The sequence below is a fragment of the Squalius cephalus genome, assembly GCF_949319135.1.
Source record: "Squalius cephalus genome assembly, chromosome: 16".
NCBI lineage: Eukaryota > Metazoa > Chordata > Actinopteri > Cypriniformes > Leuciscidae > Squalius > Squalius cephalus.
In genome coordinates, this window is record NC_137137.1 from 35,348,154 (window position 1) to 35,372,226 (window position 24,073).

At 43.1% G+C, this 24,073-nt stretch overlaps 1 protein-coding gene across 1 annotated transcript; it reads left to right on the top strand.

The window, feature by feature from the left end:
* Positions 1 to 6,805: 6,805 nt before the first annotated feature.
* Positions 6,806 to 22,275, top strand: LOC307173972 (nuclear factor 7, brain-like; the record flags this gene model as incomplete). Its single annotated transcript, XM_079897575.1, has 6 exons — positions 6,806 to 7,207; positions 13,721 to 13,816; positions 14,031 to 14,261; positions 14,339 to 14,361; positions 14,443 to 14,561; positions 21,734 to 22,275. The coding sequence occupies exons 1-6, from the start codon at positions 6,809 to 6,811 to the stop codon at positions 22,273 to 22,275; spliced, it is 1,410 nt and encodes a 469-aa protein (XP_079753701.1). The 5' UTR covers positions 6,806 to 6,808.
* Between the last annotated feature and the right edge of the window lie 1,798 nt (positions 22,276 to 24,073).

Consider the following 24,073-nt stretch of genomic DNA (forward strand, 5'->3'; position numbering starts at 1 on the left):
AATGTGAAAGAGTGAAAGATGAAATGTTTGGATGATAATTAGGGTTTATGGGAACAATACTTGTTTAAAATGAGTGGCAACCCAAAATGTTTATTTGTGTTTCGCCAGTGAAATAGATATAAAAGAATCCAAAATAAAGTAATAAATAGAAGTATAAGAAAACTTGAACAAGAAAGACTTGCTGATGTAAAATCAGTCCTCAGTCCCTGTGAGCAGCTTTACTGACATCTAGAGGTCAAACTGAGCAACTGACTCAAAACCTCAATGGCTTCATTACAACATGACAGTCGACAATAATAAGAAACAGCTAAAAAAGGGATTTGCTCACCATCCTAATGTTTCACAGCTGGAGGATTTATTTAATTATGTGAAGAAGGGGTCATTAGCCAAGTTTACATCCACTTTTTGTGCTGTTTTGTTATCGACAAAGTGAATATGCGGAAAAAAAAAACACTACGAAATTTGCCGTCTCCAGCCTGTTTCCATTCAATTGGCCTTTTACCGATAAGATGGTGTGCATGATGACGTCACGAATGACGAAAGCGATTTGTCGCATATGTTTTGGTGTATCACAAAAAAAATCTGCCCTTGAGCCGTTTCCATACATAGTTTTATTTTTTTGGGGTTCCACAAGTCACCACACCCCCCAACACCAAACAATTAAACAAAAAAAAAAAGTTTATTGAAAATTTGCCAGCTTACTGTCATTTCAATTTCACAAATAATTGCAAGTGTCCGAAATATGAGAAGACGACGGCAGAATGAAGCAGTTGCTCATCTGTTAGGGCTCGAAGTAACTACCCTTATGCGACGAAGCCCAAGGGTCTGGGAGAGACCACACAATAAGGCGTTCTGGGAGGAAGTGGTGGAGAGACACTTTACAGAAAGTCTCTGGCTGCAACATTCTAGAATGACACGGCCGACGTTTGAGATGCTGTGTGGATTCATTGGTCCTGATGTTGCGCCCATCCAAGGTTGCCACCGACCACCGGTTCCGACACCAAAGCGGATTGCCATCGCCCTGTACAAGCTGGCAGCCTGCGCCGAGTATAGAGTAGTGGGCCAAACTTTCGGGGTTAGTAAAACAACCGTCCATAGATATATGCTGTGTGCACATCTATTAAAATGCAGCGTTATATCAGGCTGCCAAATGTAGCGGAGGCCAATGAAATTCCATACCGTAATTCTTTCCTCAACATCTTGTGCCTCAGGTTTACAATGCGCTGGATGGCACGCACATCCTAGTTCTTCCCCCGACAGAAGGCTACCACGATTAATGGCAAAGGATGGCCATCTGTTGTTCTCCAGGCACTTGTTGATGACAGGTGCATGATACGAGACGTGTGTGTTGGCACTCCTGGAAGTGCCCATGACGCGTGTTTGCAGCCTCAGATCTGTACAGGTAAGCCTAACCATTCAACATCCTTTACCTGGCCTAAAATAGCTTTACACACAATAAAATGTCTTTCAAAGTTGTGCACTGTAAAAAATATTAGTTCTAATTGTATTTGACAAAAGAAAGTTGTGATAAATCATGAAAATAATTTGTTAAAGTGTTGTCATGATTAAAACAAGTTAATTGTTGTTCTGTGTCTTACAACTATATGAACTATATGCTGCACTGAAGAAAATGGTAACATCTACACTCACCTAAAGGATTGGTTGGGGAGGGCATTCCACAGTCGAGGCGCAGCCACCTGGAAGGCCCTATCTCCCATAGTGCGGAGTTTGGACTTGGGAACCTGGAGTTGGTGGCTGTCAGAGGGACGGAGATGTCGGGTTGTGTTTTGTCTATTAATGAGTTCTTGGAGGTACACTGGTGCGCTGCCGTAGACACACTGATAGGTCAGGAGACAGATCTTATACTCAATCCTGAACCTAACAGGAAGCCAGTGAAGTTTATGGAGGGTTGGTGTGATGTGCTCAGATTTACGCACCCTCATCAGGACCCTGGCAGCGCAGTTCTGAATGTACTGCAGTCTCTGCAGGCTCCTGCCAGGGATCCCGATGAGGAGTGCATTGCAGTAGTCGAGCCTGGAGGAGACAAAGGCATGAACCAGCTTCTCTGCATCGGAAAGGGAGAGGGAGGGGCGGAGTTTAGAGATGTTCCGGAGGTGAAAGAATGCAGTCTTACAGATAAATTGGATGTGGGTATTAAATGATAGGTGGGGGTCAAATCGAACCCCCAGGTTTGTTATAGAGGATGTGAGAGAAATGTCATGGCCAGCAAATGAGTAAACGGTCAGAGGGGAGGATCGGAGTTGGTGTGGGGTCCCAATGAGGAGACCTTCAGTTTTGGAGCTGTTTAGCTGAAGGAAGTTGTCAGTCATCCATGCCTTTGTCTCCTCCAGGCAGGCAGTTAGAGTGGGGAGTGATGATGTGGGGGATGTGGGGTCCAACCTGACATAGAGCTGAGTATCATCGGCATAGCAGTGAAAAGCAACTCCATGCCTGCTGATGATGTGGCCCATGGTTTCTGACCATGTCCATAAAGGGATGGACATGGTCAGAAACAATGCTCTGGTAGGCCGTGGCATTTAAACGATGCCCAATTGGCACTAAGGGGCCTAAAGTGTGCCAGGAAAACATCCCCCACACCCTTACACCACCACCACCAGCCTGCACAGTGGTAACAAGGCATGATGGATCCATGTTCTCATTCTGTTTACGCCAAATTCTGACTCTACCATCTGAATGTCTCAACAGAAATCGAGACTAATCAGACCAGGCAACATTTTTCCAGTCTTCAACTGTACAATTTTGGTGAGCTTGTGCAAATTGTAGCCTCTTTTTCCTATTTGTAGTGGAGATGAGTGGTACCCGGTGGGGTCTTCTGCTGTTGTAGCCCATCCGCCTCAAGGTTGTGCGTGTTGTGGCTTCACAAATGCTTTGCTGCATACCTCGGTTGTAACGAGTGGTTATTTCAGTCAAAGTTGCTCTTCTATCAGCTTGAATCAGTCGGCCCATTCTCCTCTGACCTCTAGCATCAACAAGGCATTTTCGCCCACAGGACTGCCGCATACTGGATGTTTTTCCCTTTTCACACCATTCTTTGTAAACCCTAGAAATGGTTGTGCGTGAAAATCCCAGTAACTGAGCAGATTGTGAAATACTCAGACCGGCCCGTCTGGCACCAACAACCATGCCACACTCAAAATTGCTTAAATCACCTTTCTTTCCCATTCTGACATTCAGTTTGGAGTTCAGGAGATTGTCTTAACCAGGACCACAACCCTAAATGCATTGAAGCAACTGCCATGTGATTGGTTGATTAGATAATTGCATTAATGAGAAATTGAACAGGTGTTCCTAATAATCCTTTAGGTGAGTGTATATTAACAGGTTTCTTTAGTCAAAAATATTATTTAACATCACTGAACCACATTCATTTATACAAAAAAAAATGTATTGGGGGTATTAAATTATGTACAATTATTATGGGAAAGAATTTGAAATATTTGCAATTTAATAAAACATTGTTTAAATAATGAAGATACGTGAGGTGTGTCAAATCTTTTGCCCTGCACAGTAAATGAGCTCTGCTGTATTTGTATTACTCAGACACCCTGAGAGACTCCCCCAGGCTACAACTGTTGTGGAGGGAGTCCAGGTGCCTCTGCTAGTGGCAGGAGACCCAGCCTATCCTCTACTGCCTTGGCTCATAAAAGCTTACTCTGGACCCAATTTGTCAGAAGAACAGGGAGCATTCAACTGTGGATCGAGAGTTAAGGTGGAGCACACATTCGGACACCTGAAAGGAAGATGGCGCATCCTGGCAAAACGGTCAGACATTCACCACTCTTTCATGCCTACAGTTGTGGCAGCATGTTGTGTACTCCATAACATCTGTGAGATGGAGAAGCAACGATTCATACAACCTTGTGAAGACTCCCGAGTCGAAGGCGAGAGACAACCGTGTTGCTTGCAATGCAATGACCGACCTTCTGCACAAGCTGTGCTTATCAGGGACGCTCTCATGCAATATGTATCTCACTTGGGAAGGCAGTAGGCTGTCATGCGAACATGTATTTGAATCATAAAATCAAATTTGTTACTGTCACAAACTCGTAAAAATTAAGTCACAAACTCGAACATATTAATACTCATTTTATTTGTAACAGGAATAATTGGTACATTTTCTTTATAAAGATTTTATATACAGTGCTTTTATATACAGTGCATGCAGAATTATTAGGCATGTTGATTTTCTGATCATATTTTTTTTCCAGGCACATTTTACCAATTCCAAACCACATTAATCGTAATAACTATTATAAATGTTTTATTTAATAATTTATAAGTGATAGCCTATACAGTATAATTGTTCATGAAGGCTGGAAATAAAAAAAGCCTTATATTCAGGTGTGCATAATTATTAGGCAAGTTTACTTTTACAGATAAAATAAGCCAAAAAAGAGATTTAATTCAGACTTAAAAGTAAAAAATTATTAAATCCCCATGAGAAGAATGCAATACTGATGCAATACTAGAGATTGCAGTTAAGGTATGACCATTGGACAGTGAAATACTCATTGGGTCAGCAGGGTTAGACAAATACAGGTGGAGAAGAAAAGACACATGTTAACAGCAAAAGAATGAAGAATTAAGGTGAAGAATTAAGTGTGAAACCATCAGGAACCCTTTAGTCTCCAGTGTCACCATTTTCCAGAACTGCAACCTACCTGGAGTCTCCAGAAGAGCAAGGTGTCAGGATCTCAGAGACTTAGGTTAGGTAAAGAATCCTAAAAAATGACCCCCACTTAATAAGAATCACAAGCTGAAGTGTAGTAAAATACATGAAGACTGTTTTTTTATAGGCTTTATAGACTGACAGATTGAGAGACTCTTGAAGGACCAGCACCAGATCCTCTTCTACCACTGTTTGAAGAATTCATCTTCCAGAATCTGACAGTAAGTATTGGGAGTTCATTTTTAGTCCATCTCTGCAAAACAGACTTCAGGGTAGGAGATGGACTAAAAATAAACTCCCAAAACTTATTAAAATGTATTCGGGAAGATGAATTCTTTAAATTATTAAAGTAACAACATGTAACTTTTCAACCTTCATAATATATTTCCAAGACCCTTGTGATAGTACATCGACTTACAATAGGTTGAATGAGACGTCTGCCAGAGCCTGAGGGGTCTGTATCGTTTTTACTGGCACTATGTAACTTCGGGGTGCGGGTAGTAACCAGCGCTCAAAAAGAACTACAAAATTCGACTGCTTTACGGCATACGTCACTTTGCCCACCACTTCCTCAAATGTGGCCAACCAGCGCGTTTGTTTTCGTACGTCTGTTTTCGTCATGGCTGAAGCAGCAGCGAAACGTAAGAAGTCCAAGGTTTTGTCGGAGTAGAGTCGGAAGAGGAAAAGGGAGAGTGATAAACTGAAAGGCAGGACGAGGATCAATATTGGTCGAGCGTTTGCTCGCTGGCGTTAGCTTATGGAGGAGGAGAGTTACCAGACCGATGCTGACTTGGCCGTCATGCTGTTGAACTAGTAAGTAACTGTAAATTGCTTGCATACTATCTTTAGTTTTTCTAATCTGTTGTCTGCCTGGCTACGTTACGGAAACTATCTGGTCCTCCATTTATTTATCTTCATGAATCAGCTAGTAGATGAGCAAATTATCAATCTGGTAGCTAGTAAACACTAACATGGTAGTTTTAGATGGTTAGGATGCTATCGCTATCATTCTCGTTCAGATTTGAGCATTGCAATCGACATGCAAATCGCAAATGTTTGAGTTAAAATGTTTAGTCTACTAAACATGTATAAATTATGAAAGGGGGAAGATTAATAATATTATCATTGCCCATATGAAAAAAACCTGCATGCTTCATATACAGTAACCGTAAATCATTTTACGACAGCGGTAATGGACAATTCCGCTTCCAACCTGTAGGGCGACCGCAGAGGAAAAGTTCCATGTTGTTGCTTTAAATACAAAATTAATAGTAGTTATTACGATTAATGTGGTTTGGAATTGGTAAAATGTGCCTGGAAAAAAAATATGATCAGAAAATCAACGTGCCTAATAATTCTGCACGCACTGTATATTGAAATTCTATTCGTTAAGAAATGTCTTTATGCTAATGAAGTGAGTATATTTTTCAAAAGTGACAAGAAAGTGTTAACAAAGGTGCTGATGAGTGATTCCTGAGAGACAAACTTTTGTCTCATCTCCGTTTCTCCTGTTTATTCAGGACTTTTAATCTGTTGATCTGTTCGTTTCTACAAACACTGACAATCAGCATGATGAACAGAGGAGGAGATAACACTGCTTTATCACTGAAACTTCAGCATGAGAAGAAATCATTTTGAGAAAGATTGGATCATGTCAGACCCTGAAGAAACTCTGTGACAAAGGTTTTGAGATCTTTTATTTTTTATTTTTAATATTTTCAGTATTTTCATTGTTCTTTTGTGTTTTATCTAAGGCTTTAAAGCGTTATATCTTAACGTTTCAATTCAAGTTAATTTTACATGAAGAAGTCCTGATGTTGTTCTTTGACTTGTTTCAACACTCCTTGATCAGAAGATGCACCCTCTTACAACACTAACCAGGAAGAGGCTGACTTGTTATTTCTCTTTCCTGCCATACTGACTTTGTCTCGACAAAAGCAATAAAGAATCAGCGATCAGTGGAGTACAAAGGGGAAAAACTTTACATAAGAATTTGAGATGTTTCTTTCTGAACAAATTTGTTTTCTGATCTTTGTGATTCTCATGGTGATTTATTTTTTAAACAGTCGTTCAGAAAGTGAAAGTAAAGTTTAGATTGCTGGAGCTCAAACAGTGAAAATGGCTTCACTAAATGTCTCTGAAGAAGAACTTTCTTGTCCTGTGTGCTGTGAAATCTACAAGGCTCCTGTTATTTTATCATGTAGTCACAGTTTCTGTAAAGAGTGTCTTCAACAGTACTGGAGAACCAAGGGATCTCAGGAGTGTCCTGTCTGCAGGAGTAGATCAAACTATCATCCTCCAGTTAATCTTGTGTTAAAAAACTTGTGTGAGTCGTTCCTGAAGGAGAGAAATGAGAGGCGTTCATCAGGGTCTGAGGAGATCTGCAGTTTACACAGTGAGAAACTCAAACTCTTCTGTCTGGAGGACAAACAGCCTGTGTGTATCGTGTGCAGAGATTCAAAACAACATGACAATCATAAATTCAGACCCATCAGTGAAGTGGTTTCATCATATAAGGTAAGACAAATGTTTCTTGATTCACATGTAAAGAACCATTAGAAGTCATAAACACAGATTGTTCCAATTACTAACGTATCCTCAGTTCACTGAGATCATGAGCATTGCATCAGTAACTGAGTAAACTTAGTTTTTCCCTGAATACTGAAGCCTGATTGGTTCACGTCAGAGCACCTGCACAGACAAATTACTTTTCAGTCGCCAAAACGGACAGGACCGACTGCCTATTTAAGTCACAGCGAAAGCCATTTTCGTCCGAATTTTTCTATTGATGAGCGACAGCATCGACTTGTGTACAGTAGCACAACAAACTAGACAATGCTCATTCCCGTTATCTCAGGGAACCAGGGTTATGTTAGTAACTGGAACATTCCCTTTCGATACTGTTCACTCGCCTTACATAAGTAGCTGACACTTATGGGGAACGCAATCCAAGAGCGCTGCGCTACTAGCGCAGAACGGAAGAGAGCTTTATGACCTGTTCTCTAAAGGCCGTGGAAAGCATCTTAGGCACACAGCCTTGTCTTGGTCTAAGGAGGACTTTACTGTCATTAGGCCCAAACTCGAAAGAGCCCACTGAAAGAGCCTGCAGATCATCCAACTCGCTTGACCGATGCAAGAGCAGCAGAAGGGTGTCTTTAGCGAGAGAGGCCGAAGGTCGGCCGTTGTGAGGAGCAAAGATCTTTGTGCGATCAGGCCTTTGATTAGGCCAAAAGCAGCCAATCATTGAGGTAATTCAGGATGCGAACTCCTATTTGTCTCAGGGGGAAAAGACAGTCAGAATAGTAGGACTGTAGGCAGAGCCGTCGCATAGACTGTGCGAACTGTGCAACCGCACAGGGCATCGCGCCACTAGGGGGCCTCGCAATCCTGCTGTTTTTATTTTTTAATTTTTGTTATAATACATTAGTTATGTATGATTTTGTATCTATGAGATGTCTCTGTCAAGATCACATAAAAAATAAAATAAAAAATCCAACAAATTATGTAATGCATCCTTTTTTTAGGGGGAAAGCTAAAGCAAGGGAAAGCCAACATGTCAGCTGCAAGCACGAATCAGGTTCTGAGAAAAGGAAAAAAATTAAAAAGAAGGAAGACTTTCATAAGTCACTGCGGGGATCACTGGATAAATTTATCAGCACTTCCAGAGATGCGGTGGCAACAGCTAGCATCTGCATAACCCACGCCGACACTGAAAAAAACATATATAAGTCGCACTGGACTATAAGTAGCATTTATTTAGAAATTTATTTCACACAAAAAAATACAAATATATATTTTTACGGACGGGACAGTTCTCCGTTACAGACGTGAGCGCTCTGAAAGCGGCACTAAAAGACTGCTTTAAAACTTTCACAGAGACCTCAAACAGAAAGCACAAAGCCTGTCTTTAAATTTAATTTCGTTTTGTATAAATTGTATCTTAATTTTAATCAATGTTTCATCAACCAATTGGATTTAATAAATAAGAAGTAAATATAGCAGAAAATAGATATTCACGACACAAAGGCACCGGCGCGTGAACTGGAGCTTGTCTCATAAATTAACCGAAACTCGGTATAAGGTAGCCTGTCACAGACCAGAACATATCAGATTGGTAAAGTTTTATTTCATTGGGGACATAATTACCGATTATAATGACTTAAACCGTCTTTTTATACGTCGCACCGCGTTACGGGTGGAGAACACTTTGTAAGCATAAAACCATGTCTGCATTTGTGATCATACTCTATACTGCTCAAAATATGAAAACGTACTTACAAACTGTCTGTGAGTGAGAAGTGCCAGACTGTACTAGCAAAGATTGAATTATCCACTTTCTAGAATCAGCTTTTTGCACAGCAGCCCTTGTACTCTCGCAGGTTCTGGAAACAGTCCTCTGGAAAATGCGCAGCACACAGTCGAATATTTTGGTTGTACTTTTCTGGAGCAGTGTTGTAAGTAAAGCTTAGCCACTGTTTTCTAATTTTGTAGCTATGTTTCTGCCGCCCCAACAGTGCCGCCCCAGCTATGTTTCAGCTTAGTTTCCGTCAACCCTGGGTTTTAGGTACTATGAAAGTAGCTCGGCTTTAATCGGTGTTCGTTGCCATGGTATCTTACGCTGCACGGCTAACCTGCTCCGGGGCAGGTTATGTTCTGGATTCAAGATCTCAGACTGAAGTTTGACCAATCAGCTGAGAGCAAAGAAACATATAGGTGACGTAACTTATTCCAAGTGTCTGTTGCAATGACTTCACCTTTTCTTCCAAATCCTGTGGACATCTCAGCGCGAATTGTTTGACGAGCACTTCGTAGAGAAAGAGTTTTTAGCCAGACAAAATCCCCTTGCCTTAACTGATAGTTACTTGTATGAAAGATACAGATTTTCCGCGGAAGGAATATCTTATCTTTGCGAACTTCTTGAGCCGCACATAAAGAATTTAACACGTCAAATTCATGCACTTACTGTACCACATGGTATTGCGTTGCGTTTTTTTTTTTTTTTTTGCAAGTGGTACATACTTGCACGGTGGGTGACACACAGAAGCTATAGGGGAAAACATATGTTTGTCGAACCATTCGCAAGGTGGTCCTCGCTCTGCAGGAGTACATGAATAGTTTCATTAATAGTGTTCCCCGGACATTTATCAACCATGTCCATAAAAGAGGGCTTTTATAAAAGTGCCAGTAAGATATATTGATAGGGTGACATCACATGAACACTTTTTTTTTTTTTTCAAAAAGCAAATTTCACAAATGTACTATACAATATAATACATGTTAAGAATTATTTTGAATCTTTTTTATTATTCTTCTGTTAATCTTATGATAGGATTCCCAAGTCATTGCAACATGCAACATCTATTGCTCCAATCTCCACTGTTCTAGGGAACATGAGGCAGATTATGTTAATAGGAAGTCCTATCACAGCCATAATGTTCAGGCAGAGATGATGTGAATATGTGAGATGATTATTTTCTGTGAGATGAATCTTTAAATTAATAGTAACTTTAACAGATATAACAATGATCTACTAAACATTTAATCTGCAGACGACTTGTGGTCATGAACATATGATCAAGTTTGGATGCCAAATGGCCTGGCTCCAGTGCTTGTCTCACGAATTTTCCATGAGTCTGTGTTGTGTCAGCACTTTGAGGAAAGCAAGTTAAATTTGGTACAGTACAAAACACTGTTAATTTGAACTGAGCTAGAAAAACCTACACAATAACCATCATGACCCTCAGACAGGGCCACAGCACCGTTTCAATGTGGCCCTCAGTAAAACCAGAGTGAAGATAGAGATGACCTTTGGCCTCCTAAAGGCACGTTTCAACTGTGTTCGGCCCTTAAGAGTCACCAGAGCGGGCATCACAGATAGTGGCTGCATGTGCCATTCTGCACAATATAGCCACCAGTAGAAAGGAGCGAGAACCACCACAAAACCAGCTTCCCTCCGATGAAACTGACCCGATCACACTTGACCACCCAGCTGGTGCAGATGTAGATGCAATCACCATACAATATTACACTTAATAAAAGCACATTGAAACTGCAGATAGGTCTCAAACTGTTTTATTGGTTTTGTGGGATGGGAGGGAGAAAGAGAGCAAGAGAAAGTTGCATTAATAAATATTCATACTAAAGTGTCACTTGGTTAAATAAGTTATACTATATATACTATATAACTATATACATACTAAGATCAGTTTTATCCAGCCGTTTGATTTTGTTTGGAGCCTCCTCAGCTCAGAGTCAGCTCCTTTAGTGTGCAGTCTAGTTCAAGTCTCCTTTAGTGTGCAGTCTAGTTCAAGACTCCTTTAGTGTGCAGTCTAGTTCGAGTCTCCTTTAGTGTGCAGTCTAGTTCAAGACTCCTTTAGTGTGCAGTCTAGTTCGAGTCTCCTTTAGTGTGCAGTCTAGTTCAAGACTCCTTTAGTGTGCAGTCTAGTTCGAGACTCCTTTAGTGTGCAGTCTAGTTCGAGTCTCCTTTAGTGTGCAGTCTAGTTCAAGACTCCTTTAGTGTGCAGTCTAGTTCGAGTCTCCTTTAGTGTGCAGTCTAGTTCAAGACTCCTTTAGTGTGCAGTCTAGTTCGAGACTCCTTTAGTGTGCAGTCTAGTTCAAGACTCCTTTAGTGTGCAGTCTAGTTCGAGACTCCTTTAGTGTGCAGTCTAGTTCAAGACTCCATAGTGTGCAGTCTAGTTCAAGACTCCTTTAGTGTGCAGTCTAGTTCAAGACTCCTTTAGTGTGCAGTCTAGTTCAAGACTCCTTTAGTGTGCAGTCCAGTTCAAGACTCCTTTAGTGTGCAGTCCAGTTCAAGACTCCTTTAGTGTGCAGTCCAGTTCAAGACTCCTTTAGTGTGCAGTCCAGTTCAAGACTCCTTTAGTGTGCAGTCCAGTTCAAGACTCCTTTAGTGTGCAGTCTAGTTCAAGACTCCTTTAGTGTGCAGTTCAGTTCAAGACTCCTTTAGTGTGCAGTCTAGTTCAAGTCTCCTTTAGTGTGCAGTCTAGTTCAAGACTCCTTTAGTGTGCAGTCTAGTTCAAGACTCCTTTAGTGTGCAGTCTAGTTCAAGACTCCTTTAGTGTGCAGTCTAGTTCAAGACTCCTTTAGTGTGCAGTCTAGTTCAAGACTCCTTTAGTGTGCAGTCCAGTTCAAGACTCCTTTAGTGTGCAGTCTAGTTCAAGTCTCCTTTAGTGTGCAGTCTAGTTCAAGTCTCCTTTAGTGTGCAGTCTAGTTCAAGACTCCTTTAGTGTGCAGTCTAGTTCAAGTCTCCTTTAGTGTGCAGTTTAGTTCAAGACTCCTTTAGTGTGCAGTCTAGTTCAAGTCTCCTTTAGTGTGCAGTCTAGTTCAAGACTCCTTTTGTAAAGGGCCCTGACTGAGTCTGTTTCCACCTGAAACATAATTCCACCACAAACATGATCATTCAAAATCACAAAAAGTTCCTTGACTTCCTACAAACACAGGACTGACTGTAATTTATGTCAAGGGTTTTAAATCCTTACACATTTCTTCTGAAGCCCATTGAGGTAGAGGCCTCAGTTTCTGGGGCAGGTTGTGAAAAATCCTACAATAAAAGAGATGTGTAAGGGCCAGTCCCTTTTTTATGCCACACATTCAAATGTTTGCCATAATAAAAAGCCCAGTGCATTCACATCAGCAACTGTCTGAGAACACACAGACAGAGTGTCATCATTTCCTCCACCCTAATAAATAAAAATAGGCCAATGTAAAGCATAACTGTTGTAAAGCAGGTTATGTTTGGTGTTCTGTCTGCTGCATACTGACCTCTGTGTGGGAGACTGTGTGTGTGTGTGCTGGCTTCAACAGGGACACTGTATTTCCCTCTACTGCAGAACATACAGTCAGCCATATTTAAAACTTAAAAAAGTAGTAATGTATTGCACACGTACCCAGTGTTACTTGCTTAGAGGAGCCAGCACCAGGGTCAGACTGTACAGCACCTGTAATCTAATCGTCCGTCCCTTATTGCCTACTCAGAGCCAACTCCTCCGCCAGTGTATTCTGGTTTTCTGAATTTAACTCTTTATTTCTGTTTGCTGCAAACAAGTGTTTGTGATAAAATGTTCACAAAAGTAATAAAAGGTTGTGGTAAATACTCACCACTTTGAATTATATTTTTATATTTTGTCTTTATCTGCTGCCAAGAACATTTGGAGTTGGGGTTGCATCTAAAAATCAATGAATATTAATCTTTCTTAGTACATACATGCACATTTTTTATATAGATTATAGAAATAGGCTATAGGCTATATTACACATAGGCTACACATACATATATGCATAATTTTACATATATATAGAACGTATTTGTTTAACTTGCGCATTAACAATCAGCAATCTTTCTCCAACAGTCTTCTCTTGCTTTGGCCGCAGAGACCGTATTGTTTCAAGCTTGAAATACATATTTAAATTCATCGTACTTATGAATGATTATCTCTTGCTCCTCCGCGGAAAAATATATCGCTCTCGCTCTACCCGCGATTGGTTGTTCAGTGTCGACGTCACTCTTTTATGTGCACGCGCGCGTGGAGTAATCATAGCTTGAGGATCAAAGCCTGAGTTGACAGAGAAAGTCGATGAGCTGCATCATGGTACCAATAAAGCCTGATTGCATCGGTTTGGTTTTGTCAACTCAAAACTAATCCTGTAACCCCGAGTTTGTTCAGCTACCTTCATGGTACAGGCCCCAGGACTGCAGTGATCAGGACTGGTTGTGTTTAGTCCAGCTGGACTACATTATAAATGCAGTTTCATAGATCTGAGGAATTAGTTACTACGGAGGCAAATACATTTTCTCGCCGTCCCAGTTGGTATTGGATGTTTCAATAAATAACATTGTCATTTAAAAACTGTACTTTGTGTTGCAATTTCTGAATCAATTTAGTATGAGATGTACACAAAAACAGAAGAAATCAGGATGGGGGCAAATACTTTTTCACTGCATTATATGATCATAATCGTATTGTCTTCTCTTCACTGTAATCTGGTGTTTTATGTATTTTTGTTCAATTCTAGGAAGAGCTCAATACAGCACTGAAGTCCTTACAGGAGAAACTTAAACACAATGTAAAACTGAAAGCAGAGTTTGAGAAAACAGTTCAACACATCAAGGTGAGGAAACAGAAACAAGAGTAATTTTCATTACAGCTGTTGGATCACTATATACAGTTATGATTTGATATAATGGATTCCAGTTTATTATTTATGTAAATGACTAGCAGCAATCTGCTTCTGGATCCGTTTTATGTCGGGTATCCGAGTTTATCTTGGATATTAATGATGTGTGTCGATTGAGATGATTGAAGTGAATGTGCTTTTATTTCAGTCTCAAGCTGAGCACACAGAGCGTCAGATTAAACAGCAGTTTGAGAAGCTTCATCAGTTTCTCAGAGATGAAGAAGAAGCTACAGTCACTGCACTGAGGGAGGAAGAGGAGCAGAAGAAGCAGAGGATGAAGGAGAAGCTGGAGGAGATGAACACACACATCTCAGCTCTTTCACACACAATCAAAGACATGGAGGAGATGATGAAAGCCAATGACGTCTGCTTTCTGAAGGTCTGATTTCAGATCATTGGTTGATTGATTGATGATTGATTGAGTTCTTGATGATAAATGGTGTGTTTGTTCTGCAGGAGTTTCCAGTCTCAATGGAAAGGTGAGTGATCTGCTCCTGTCTCTGGTCTCTCTGGTTCTGATCCAAAGCCACTGCAGTTCTGACTCCTGAATGTTCTTCCAGAGTCCAGAGCTCACAGCCGGATCCACAGATGGCTTCTGGAGCTTTGATTCATGTGCCACGATACTTGGGCAACCTGCCGTTCAGAGTCTGGAAGAAGATGCAGGACATCGTCCAAAACAGTGAGTCTGACAGCAGGAGATCTGAGCTGGACATGATGGATGGGTGGAGAGTTAGAGGCTCTTCATGACAGAGATAGATAGATAGATAGATAGATAGATAGATAGATAGATAGATAGATGAGTTTGGTGTTTGTTAGGAGGTTACAATTAAAGCTGCAGTCGGCAAGTCTGGCAGATTGAGTCGACTTAGCCAAAATTTTGAATGTTTACAACTCTCATGCCCCTCCCCCACCACCAGCGATCACCCTCCCATCGAGTTTGTGCTCGTCAGTGCATGTGCACCAGATCTTCTGTGAACGCACCATCTCTTCAGCATCGAAGCATCATTTTCTTTTCCTTGGTTGTTTTGAACCTCCTAGCTCTCTTTGTTAACCGAGGAATTGGAAGCTTGTTAGTAGATTTTCTCTCCGCCATCACACTTCGTCCAATCCAACACAGCTGTGAACTGTGAAGGCGTGTGCATGTGATATTGTAACGTGCGCGGGAGAGGGGTTATCTGTGGCGTGTGCACGAACTGTGATTGACAGATCTCACACAGCCCTGCTCTGATTGGACCAGAAGAACGTCTCGGGTTATGACTATAACCCTTGTTCCCTGAGATGGGAACGAGACACTGCGTTGTTGAAAACGACTCTTTGGGGACGCTCCCTTAGCGTGCGCCTCTGAAGTATGAATGAAACTAATCCAATCCTGATAGGTGTTGCGTCATGACGTAACATGTGACAGCATAACCGGATGCATAAAAGTGACGCTGGCACACACACACATTAGCCTCGCGATGAAGCAAGCCGCTCTCAGGCATTGAGGGGCGTGGCAGGACGACGCAGTGTCTCGTTCCCATCTCAGGGAACAAGGGTTATAGTCATAACCCGAGATGTTCCCTTTCGAGGGAACTCGCACTGCGTCGTTGAAAACGACTCTTTGGGGAACGAATGCCCACTAGGCCACGCACCGAGAAAAGGCCTGCCCTAGAGTGAAACTGAACTCAGGCACCCATCTAGGACGAGAGCACATGTGCGCCAGGCGTACTAGGGAGGTGCAGACTATAAAACCTGATAAAAGTGTGTGGGGTAGCCCAACCGGCTTGCCTCACAGATCTCCTGGAGGGGCACTCCCAAGAGGAGGGCTCTAGAGGACACCATGCCTCTAGTAGAATGAGCCCTTACAGCCAAAGGTGAAAGCAAATTGCGCACCTTGTAGGCCTACTTATGGTTTGTTTAGCCGGGAGCCCCTCATTAGGTGACCCGAAACACACTACAGTAAGTCCGACCTCCTCCAAGAAGAGGACCTCTCAAGGTAATACTCGGAACTCTGACTGGCAGAGCAAGGAACCTCTCCTCTTCTGCCGACACATGTGGTGGAGGATGAAATGCTTGCAGGACCATGGACCTAGCCATATTAAATTGCACTTAAGGCACATAGCTGGGTCTCGGATGCAGGATGGCCTTAACTCCGCCGGGGCAAACCCCAAGCAAGCTGGCGTTAATGCCAGGGCTTGGAGGTCTCCCAGTCTCTTTATAAGAAGTAGCTAAGAGAAAGGCTATCTAGAACGTGAGGTCCTAGGCAAAGCCGACTGAAGGGATTCGAAGGGAGCCAGGGATAGCCCTTCGAGAACCACCGCCAGGTACCAGGAAGGAACCCTGGACCTGACTGTCAGTCTCATCCTCTATGTACCAAGGAGAAATAGTATGACCAGATGGTGCCTCCCCAAAGGCCCAATATTCAGTGGTGCATGGAACGCCGCAATGGCATCCATGTGCACCATCCATGTGGACGGGGAGAGATTCGCAGAGAACGATCTTGAAGAAAATCCAGAACTGAAGCCACTGGGCAGTTAACTGGGCCTAACTCATGTTCTCTATACCAAGTGAAAGAACATTCCACTTAAGGCCATATAATCTCCTAGTAGACGGAACCCCAGAGATAAGTATGGTTCCGTGCACCCCAAATGATAGAACAGCATTTAGGTACTGAGCCCCCTCAGAGGCCAGACCCACAATTTCCACAGCTCTGGGCGAGGATGGAATATAGTACCCTCCGCCTGAGATAACAGATCCCTCCTCAGAGGAATCTGCCATGGCGGAGCTATCAGGAGTGAAATTAAATCCGAAAACCATACTCGGGCCGGCCAAAACGGGGCTACCAGAAGAAGACTGATGCCCTACTGACGGACCCTCTCCAGGACTCCCGGGAGCAGAGCGATCGGGGGAAAAGCGTACAGGCGAAGCCTCGGCCAGGCCTGTACCATGGCATCCAACCCCAACGGGGCTGGATGAGTGAGGGAGAACCAAAGTGGACAGTGGGACGTCCCTTGAGACGCAACAGATCCACTTCCATTGGTCCAAACCTCTGCCATATCAGCTCCACCACCTCTGGATGGAGTCTCTATTCCCCGGGCCTCAGCCCCTGCCTCGACAGGATGTCTGCTCCCTGATTCTGAACCCCCGGGACATATATTGCTCTTATAGATAATATTTTCCCTTGGGACCATAAAATAATCTGATGCGCCAATCTGGATAGAGGGCGCGATCTGAGTCCCCCTTGTCGGTTCAGATACGCTACCACTGATGTATTGTCCGAACGTATCAAGACGTGGTAACCTTTGATGTCTGGGAGGAAACTCCTCAGAGCCCTGAACACAGCCAACATTTCTAGGCAATTTATATGCCAAGAATGATGAAGGTCCTGCCACAGACCCCTGGCAAAGCGCCGATAACCGCGCCCCAGCCAGTGAGGGAAGCGTCTGTTGAAATGGTTTTCCGGCGACATGACGCCCCTAATACTGGCCCTTGGGACAAGAACCAAGATTTCTTCCATATTAATAAGGAACGAAGGCATCTGCGCGTAACCTTTATTATACGGAACGGATTCCCCTTGGGGGAAAAACCCCTTGGCTTTGAGCCACCACTGAAGGGGCCTCATGTGAAGAAGGCCCAAAGGAATTATGTTGGATGCCGCTGCCATGAGGCCCAGCAGTCTTTGAAATTGCTTTACAGTGATGGCCTGGCCTAGCTTTATCCCTGACACCATGGTCAGGATGGATTTCGATACGTGCGGGAGACATATGTGCCTGCATCGTAACCGAATTCCATACTATGCCCAGAAAAGTAGATTTCTGAGCTGGTTCTAACACACTTTTCCTAGTGTTGAGTCTCAACCCCAATTTCTGAATGTGGCCAAGAACGACATCTCGATGCCGAATTGCCATTTCTCGAGACTGGGCCAATATGAGCCAGTCATCGATATAATTCAGAATACGGATGCCCTGAAGCCTCAGTGGAGCCAGAGCTGCATCCATACACTTAGTGAACGTGCGGGGAGAGAGTGCTAGGCCGCACGGAAGAACCCGATATTGGTACGCTTCGCCCCCGAAAGCAAACCTCAGGAACCTCCTGTGACATGGAAGGATGAAGACATAAAAATAGGCGTCTTTTAGATCTATCGTGACAAACCAATCCTCGGATCTGATTTGATTCACGATGATGGGAACAGTGAGCATCTTGAACCTGAATCTCCTCAGAGAACGATTCAACTGCCTCAAATCTAAAATCGGCCTCAGCCCGCCATCCTCCTTTGGAACTATAAAGTACCGGCTGTAAAACCCGGACTCTTTCTCTGGTAGGGGAACAATTTATATGGCCCCTTTGACCAGTAGAGTTCTGTACCTCTTGTTCCATAACCCGAGCCTGTTCTGGAACCACTGCAGTCAGTACCACCCCAGCAAACTTGGGAGGTCGGTGACCGAACTACAGTCTTTACCCATATTTTATAATATTCAGGACCCATATAGATATATTCGGAAGGCGTTGCCATTCTTCTACAAAATCTACTAAGGGAACCAGCCCCTCGAGACTGACCTCGGGTGTTTTTCGAGCACTATTCTCGACCTCTTGAAGCGGAGGACCGGCAGGAAAAAGTCGAGAAAGATTTTGTGACCATAGACGGTGCCCTATTGCAAGCTTTTGGGGTGAACGCCACGGTGTGCGTTCGCTGGAAATCATTGTGGCCCGAAGCGCACTTTACGGCGGGATACAGATATCGATTTCCTGAGGGCTCCCCCAGAGGGGAGACTCTTTGGGTTTCGTTCTCGACACCCTGAAGCGGAGGACCGGCAGGGAATAAATCGAAAACAGTTCCGATGGGCGAACGCGAACACTGGCCGCAAGCCTTTTGGGCGCCTTTTACAGCGTGCATTCGCTGAAAACCGATGTGTCCCAAAGCGCACTTGAAGCTGGATACAAACATCGATTTCCTGAGGGCTCCGCGGAGGAGCGATTCTCGCTCATACCTCCACGGGGGGGGGGACAGCCATCTTCGTCTCGTTTTCGATACCCTGAAGCGGAGGACCGGCAGGGAAAAATCTTAAACGATTTTTGACGTTCGCTGCTCATCATTTTAATTCTTCAGAATTAAATGCAGCCAAAAATACTCGATAAGTGAAACACGGTCTGGATGGTAGGTTGAATTAAAATATCTAACTTCTTAAAGTCAGATAATATATTCCATCATTTCAATTCCATCATATTAATTCATAGAATTGAATGCAGCCATAATCACCAGACAATACTGTTTTAATATTTATTTATACGGTCTCGTAATCTACACGCTGCCTCGGCAAACGCGAGATTCGAGCCGTTACAATATATTTGGCTTTCATCCCTCGAGAAGAAAGTCATCAGGTGCGAGGTTGAAACATCCGACAGCGCACGGATTGCACTCGCGCCGATATATTTCTCAATGAACACTGCCAGCACCCTCAGGAGCTGATTGTGAATGCCTCGCACCCAAACAGTATTATTTCACAGATCGCGTGTGTCCCTTTTATTGCAGACTCGTAATCTAAGCGCTGCCTCAACAAACGCGAGATTCGAGTCGTTCACAATATATTTGGCTTTCATCTCTTCGAAAAGAAAGTCAACGGGCTCGAGGCTGAAACACCCGAAACGCACGGCTGTGTGCGTCGAGATATTTCTTAAAAACCACAGCCAGCACCCTCAGGAGCTGACAGTGCATGCCTCGCACCCACACAGAATCTTTATTGCAGAGTAGCCGTCATCTACGCGCTGCCTCGACAAACGCGAGATCCGAGCTATAGATTCTGTATTGCAATGTAGTGGGACAACTTTTTATTTTTTTATTTTGGGTTACAACAACACCGGCGAGTGTGACTCATGTTCCTCGTCCCCGATGCTGAGCACATCCACTTCCTCAGAAGCAGATAGCTCGAGCATCGGGCACTCGTCACGGGCAGAAGAAGCCACATCGCGGGCTTCTGCGTCGTGAGCGAGCGTTATAGAATCTGCGGATGATGAACATGAAAGTGCCTCGGCAGTCTCGTTCTCATCCGCGAGATCCTTCTGCGATCCCCACGATCCAAGCCACCGCGCCGCCACAACGGACGCGGGACCCGAACCGCGGGGATCGCGAGCCAAGTGGGAGCGCAGCACTAGTACTTTCACAGTGTTCACAGGCAGCCCCCTCGAGAACTGCCTGTGCATGCTGCGCGCCTAACAGTGTACACACAACTGATGCGTGTCTCCACCCGTGAGAAATATAGGGCAGGGGTGCACACACTTAGTGTATCTTTCACTCGCCATAATATAGAGGATTTCACTGACAAACAACATCAAATAAGACAGACAGTTTCACAGAGAGCGCTTGCTGAAGAGCGAAAGCTAATGTGTGTGTGTGCCAGCGTCACTTTTATGCATCCGGTTATGCCGTCACATGTTACGTCATGACGCAACACCAATCAGGATTGGATTAGTTTCATTCATACTTCAGAGGCGCACGCTAAGGGAGCGTCCCCAAAGAGTCGTTTTCAACGACGCAGTGCGAGTTCCCTCGAAAGGGAACCGGGAGCGGTGGATTTTTGCAAAACAAATAACAGGCTCCAGGTGGAGATAGAAGCGCGGGGTTTTCTCTAAAACTGGCTGATTTATGTTGTTCTGTCGGAGAAAAGTGTCGGTTTCAGTGAATATGATCAAAAAAATCTTGCCGACGGCAGCTTTAAAAAAATTAGTCTCAGAATAATTACAATAATAACTAGAATTTACATTTCCTGAAGAAAATGTAGATGCTAACATGATGGTAACACAATTAGCAGTTTGTTAACATGATGTTAACACATTTATCATGTTGTTAACATGATTAGCATGTTCTTAGCACGATGCTAACATGTTTAACATTTTGCAAACATCCTTTTAACGAAATGCTAATAAGATTATCATGCTTCTAGCATGATGCTAACACAATCACCATGTTTATTGCATGTTTTAGCAAGATGCTAATATGATTAACATGATGCTTGCATGATTAACATGTTGTGGACATGGTGCTAACATGATTAGCATGCTGATACTGCATTTTAGTTAGCATTGTTGACAAGATTTAACACTTAGCTAATCACTTTTAGCATGTAGCTATTCTGCTAGCATGTGTAGCATGATGGATGTCCTGTTTGCTAGCATTAGTCAAAGTAGCCAACCACAATGTCTCTACGATGTTCTGGTGCAGAGTCATAGGTCTTGCTGAACAGTTGCTAGGGTGCTCTGTTTAGTTGCTAGGGAGTGGCTTGGCAGCTGCCAATGATGTTACTTCAAAGGCTGCTTGCCAGTATGAATGATATAAACCAACCGCAACTCCTCTATGACATTCAGATTAGAAGATGTCCCTCTTTGGATTTGGGTTGCTAGGGTGCTCGACAATGGTTGCTAGGGCGTGGCTAGGAAGTGTTGAAGGTTGATTCATTATTGTAAGTCAAACACAACAGACAGTCATAATAAACTAATTTAAAACAAAACACAGACTATAAGAGCCAATAAAATGAAGATGATCAGATGCTGAAGATCAGACACACACTTACAGTTCTTCATCTACAGCAGAAATCTCAACAGATCTCATTGATTTATTGTTATTTAACTTTCCCAAAGAATCAGTTTCTCTTGATGGACACAAATGTCTGAATCTCATATTTAATGTTTGTAGTTGATGCCGTTAAACGCTGATGATAAAAACGAGTGTGAAACTAATAACAGCACTGACAGTGATCAGAGGAAAATGTGTTTGATCAACAGGACGAGTGTCATAATTCATAATAATCTGTGTTGGGTTCACTCTTGATCATTATATGAAGATCAGAATAAAAGCATCTGTTGATTGTGTCTCATCAGCTCCTGTGATTCTGGATCCAAACACTGCAGATTCACGTCTCGTCCTGTCTGATGATCTGACCAGTGTGAGAAACAGCGAGAACAAACAACCTGTTCCTGATAATCCAGAGAGATTTGACAGTTATTACTGTGTTCTGGGTTCAGAGGGTTTTAACTCAGGAACACACTGCTGGGATGTGGAGGTTAAACTGAGTTCAGACTGGACTCTTGGAGTAACTACAGCATCAAACCAGAGGAAGGGATGTGTTTTCTTCGACACTGATGTCTGGAGTGTGGAGTATGATCAGGACGAAGATGATGATGAAGAGGACGGAGAGCTTTTAGGTTCTAGTTTTCATGTTAAACAGAAGCTTGATCGTGTGAGGGTGAATCTGGACTATGACGGAGGAACGGTGTCGTTCTCTGATCCTGTAACTAGCACACATCTACGCACATTCACAACCACCTTCACTCACACACTCTTTCCATTCTTCTATAATTATAGTTCTTCTTCTCTGAGGATCTTACCGGTCAATAGTCGTTTCTTTTTTTCTGACATATAGCCGTTGAACTGGTAAGTCGGCAGGTTTTGAAAATTCATTCGCATTAGCCATGGCATTTTCCACTTGTACTGCTCTGTCTAACGTCAAATCCGCTTCAAGTAGTAAGTGTTCACGAATTTGACTGCTGTGCACTTTCTCCACAATTTGATCTCTTAGCATTTCATCTTCTTTGTCACCAAATGCACATAATGACACCATATCACGAAGCGCGACCACATACTGAAGTATATTTTCGTCATGCCTTTGCTCCCTTTGACGAAATTTATGTCGCTCACCAATGACATTAACTTTCGGTACAAAATGCGTTCTGACAGCCGTAAGAGCAGATGGATAGGTCGTACCGGTATTAGGAAGAGTGTAGAAAATTCTCTGTGCTTCAGTGCCCAGGCAGTGAAGCAGTGTAGCACGCTTACGAGTATCAGGCCAGTCATCTCCCTCAGCGTGAATCGCCGACAAGTAGTTCTCAAACATTTGCGTCCACATTAGGGCTGAACGATACATCGACTTTTCATCGTCATCGCGATATGAACTCGCGCGATGAACACATCGCAACAGACAGCCTGACACGATGAATAATGCCTGGTTCAGATTACAAGATTTTTGTGACTGTTATGATAGTCACGGAGTCAGATTACACGTTTTTGACTCCTAAAATCTTGTTGTGTTGTGGACAAGAAACATGTCAGACTACACGTTGCTTTCCGACCAGTCATCGCGTGCCGTCACACTCACACATTCATTCGCAAACATACACACACTCGCGCACACACACACTCACACGCGCTCGCTCACTCACTCGCGCACACACACACACACACTGTTGCTCGCGCTCGCTCACTCACTCTTGCTCACATACTCAACCCGTCATGGAGGACCGTTAAAAAATTAAACATGCTAGTCTTTCTGTCGTGATGTCGTGAAGCATCGCAGACGCGACGTAGGTTGTCGCCCACTATGACACACTATACGAGATGAAACGATCGAATCTTGCGTCCCAACGCCCGTTTTCGTTTACGAATCCCCATGACACCCATACGTCAAACGGATCGTGCCAAAATCGCGCTAAAATCGTGTAATCTGAACCAGGCAGGTAATAAACGTTTGACCTATCACGCAACGAACCTATTAAAGCACTAAGACATGGGAACAACATAGCTAACATTCACATTTGAATATTTATCGCAAGTCATATCGTCATCGCAATATTAAACAATCTTATCGCACATCGCAGCTTTTCCTCATATCGTGCAGCCCTAGTCCACATCCCAAATGGAACTACAGGCCCACCAGGACATTGTAAGTCTGAGGAGGAAGATGAACTGAACCTCGTCGCCAATTTGTAGTGTAATCACATCAAAATAAATGAGAGCACACCGAGTAGCGAACAGGTCTCTTTACTTTTCATTCTCCATAAGCACAACAACCTCTTCCTCTTCACCTTCCTACTTTCATATCTAGAACAATATCCCCATCTAGTGGACATTTATCAATTAGCAATGTAATAAGAGAACAAAACAGATACATACAGTATACTGTTATATATATCTCAATCAACTTCCTCTCATGTTTCTCTTTGAATGTTCAGGGGATTACGTGACTTAACCCTCTGATGGTCCTCGGTCATTTCTGACCGAATAATTTTCTGTTTCGAATTTTTAAAAATCACAGCTTCATCGGAAGGTTATGATACTTGGTGACTTTTATGGAATTAGATATGTGAAAACAAAAAAAAATTGAGGTCATGATCCGAGCATGCTAAGTGGTCGTAAAAAAAATAGTCACACTCGTGGCAAAATGA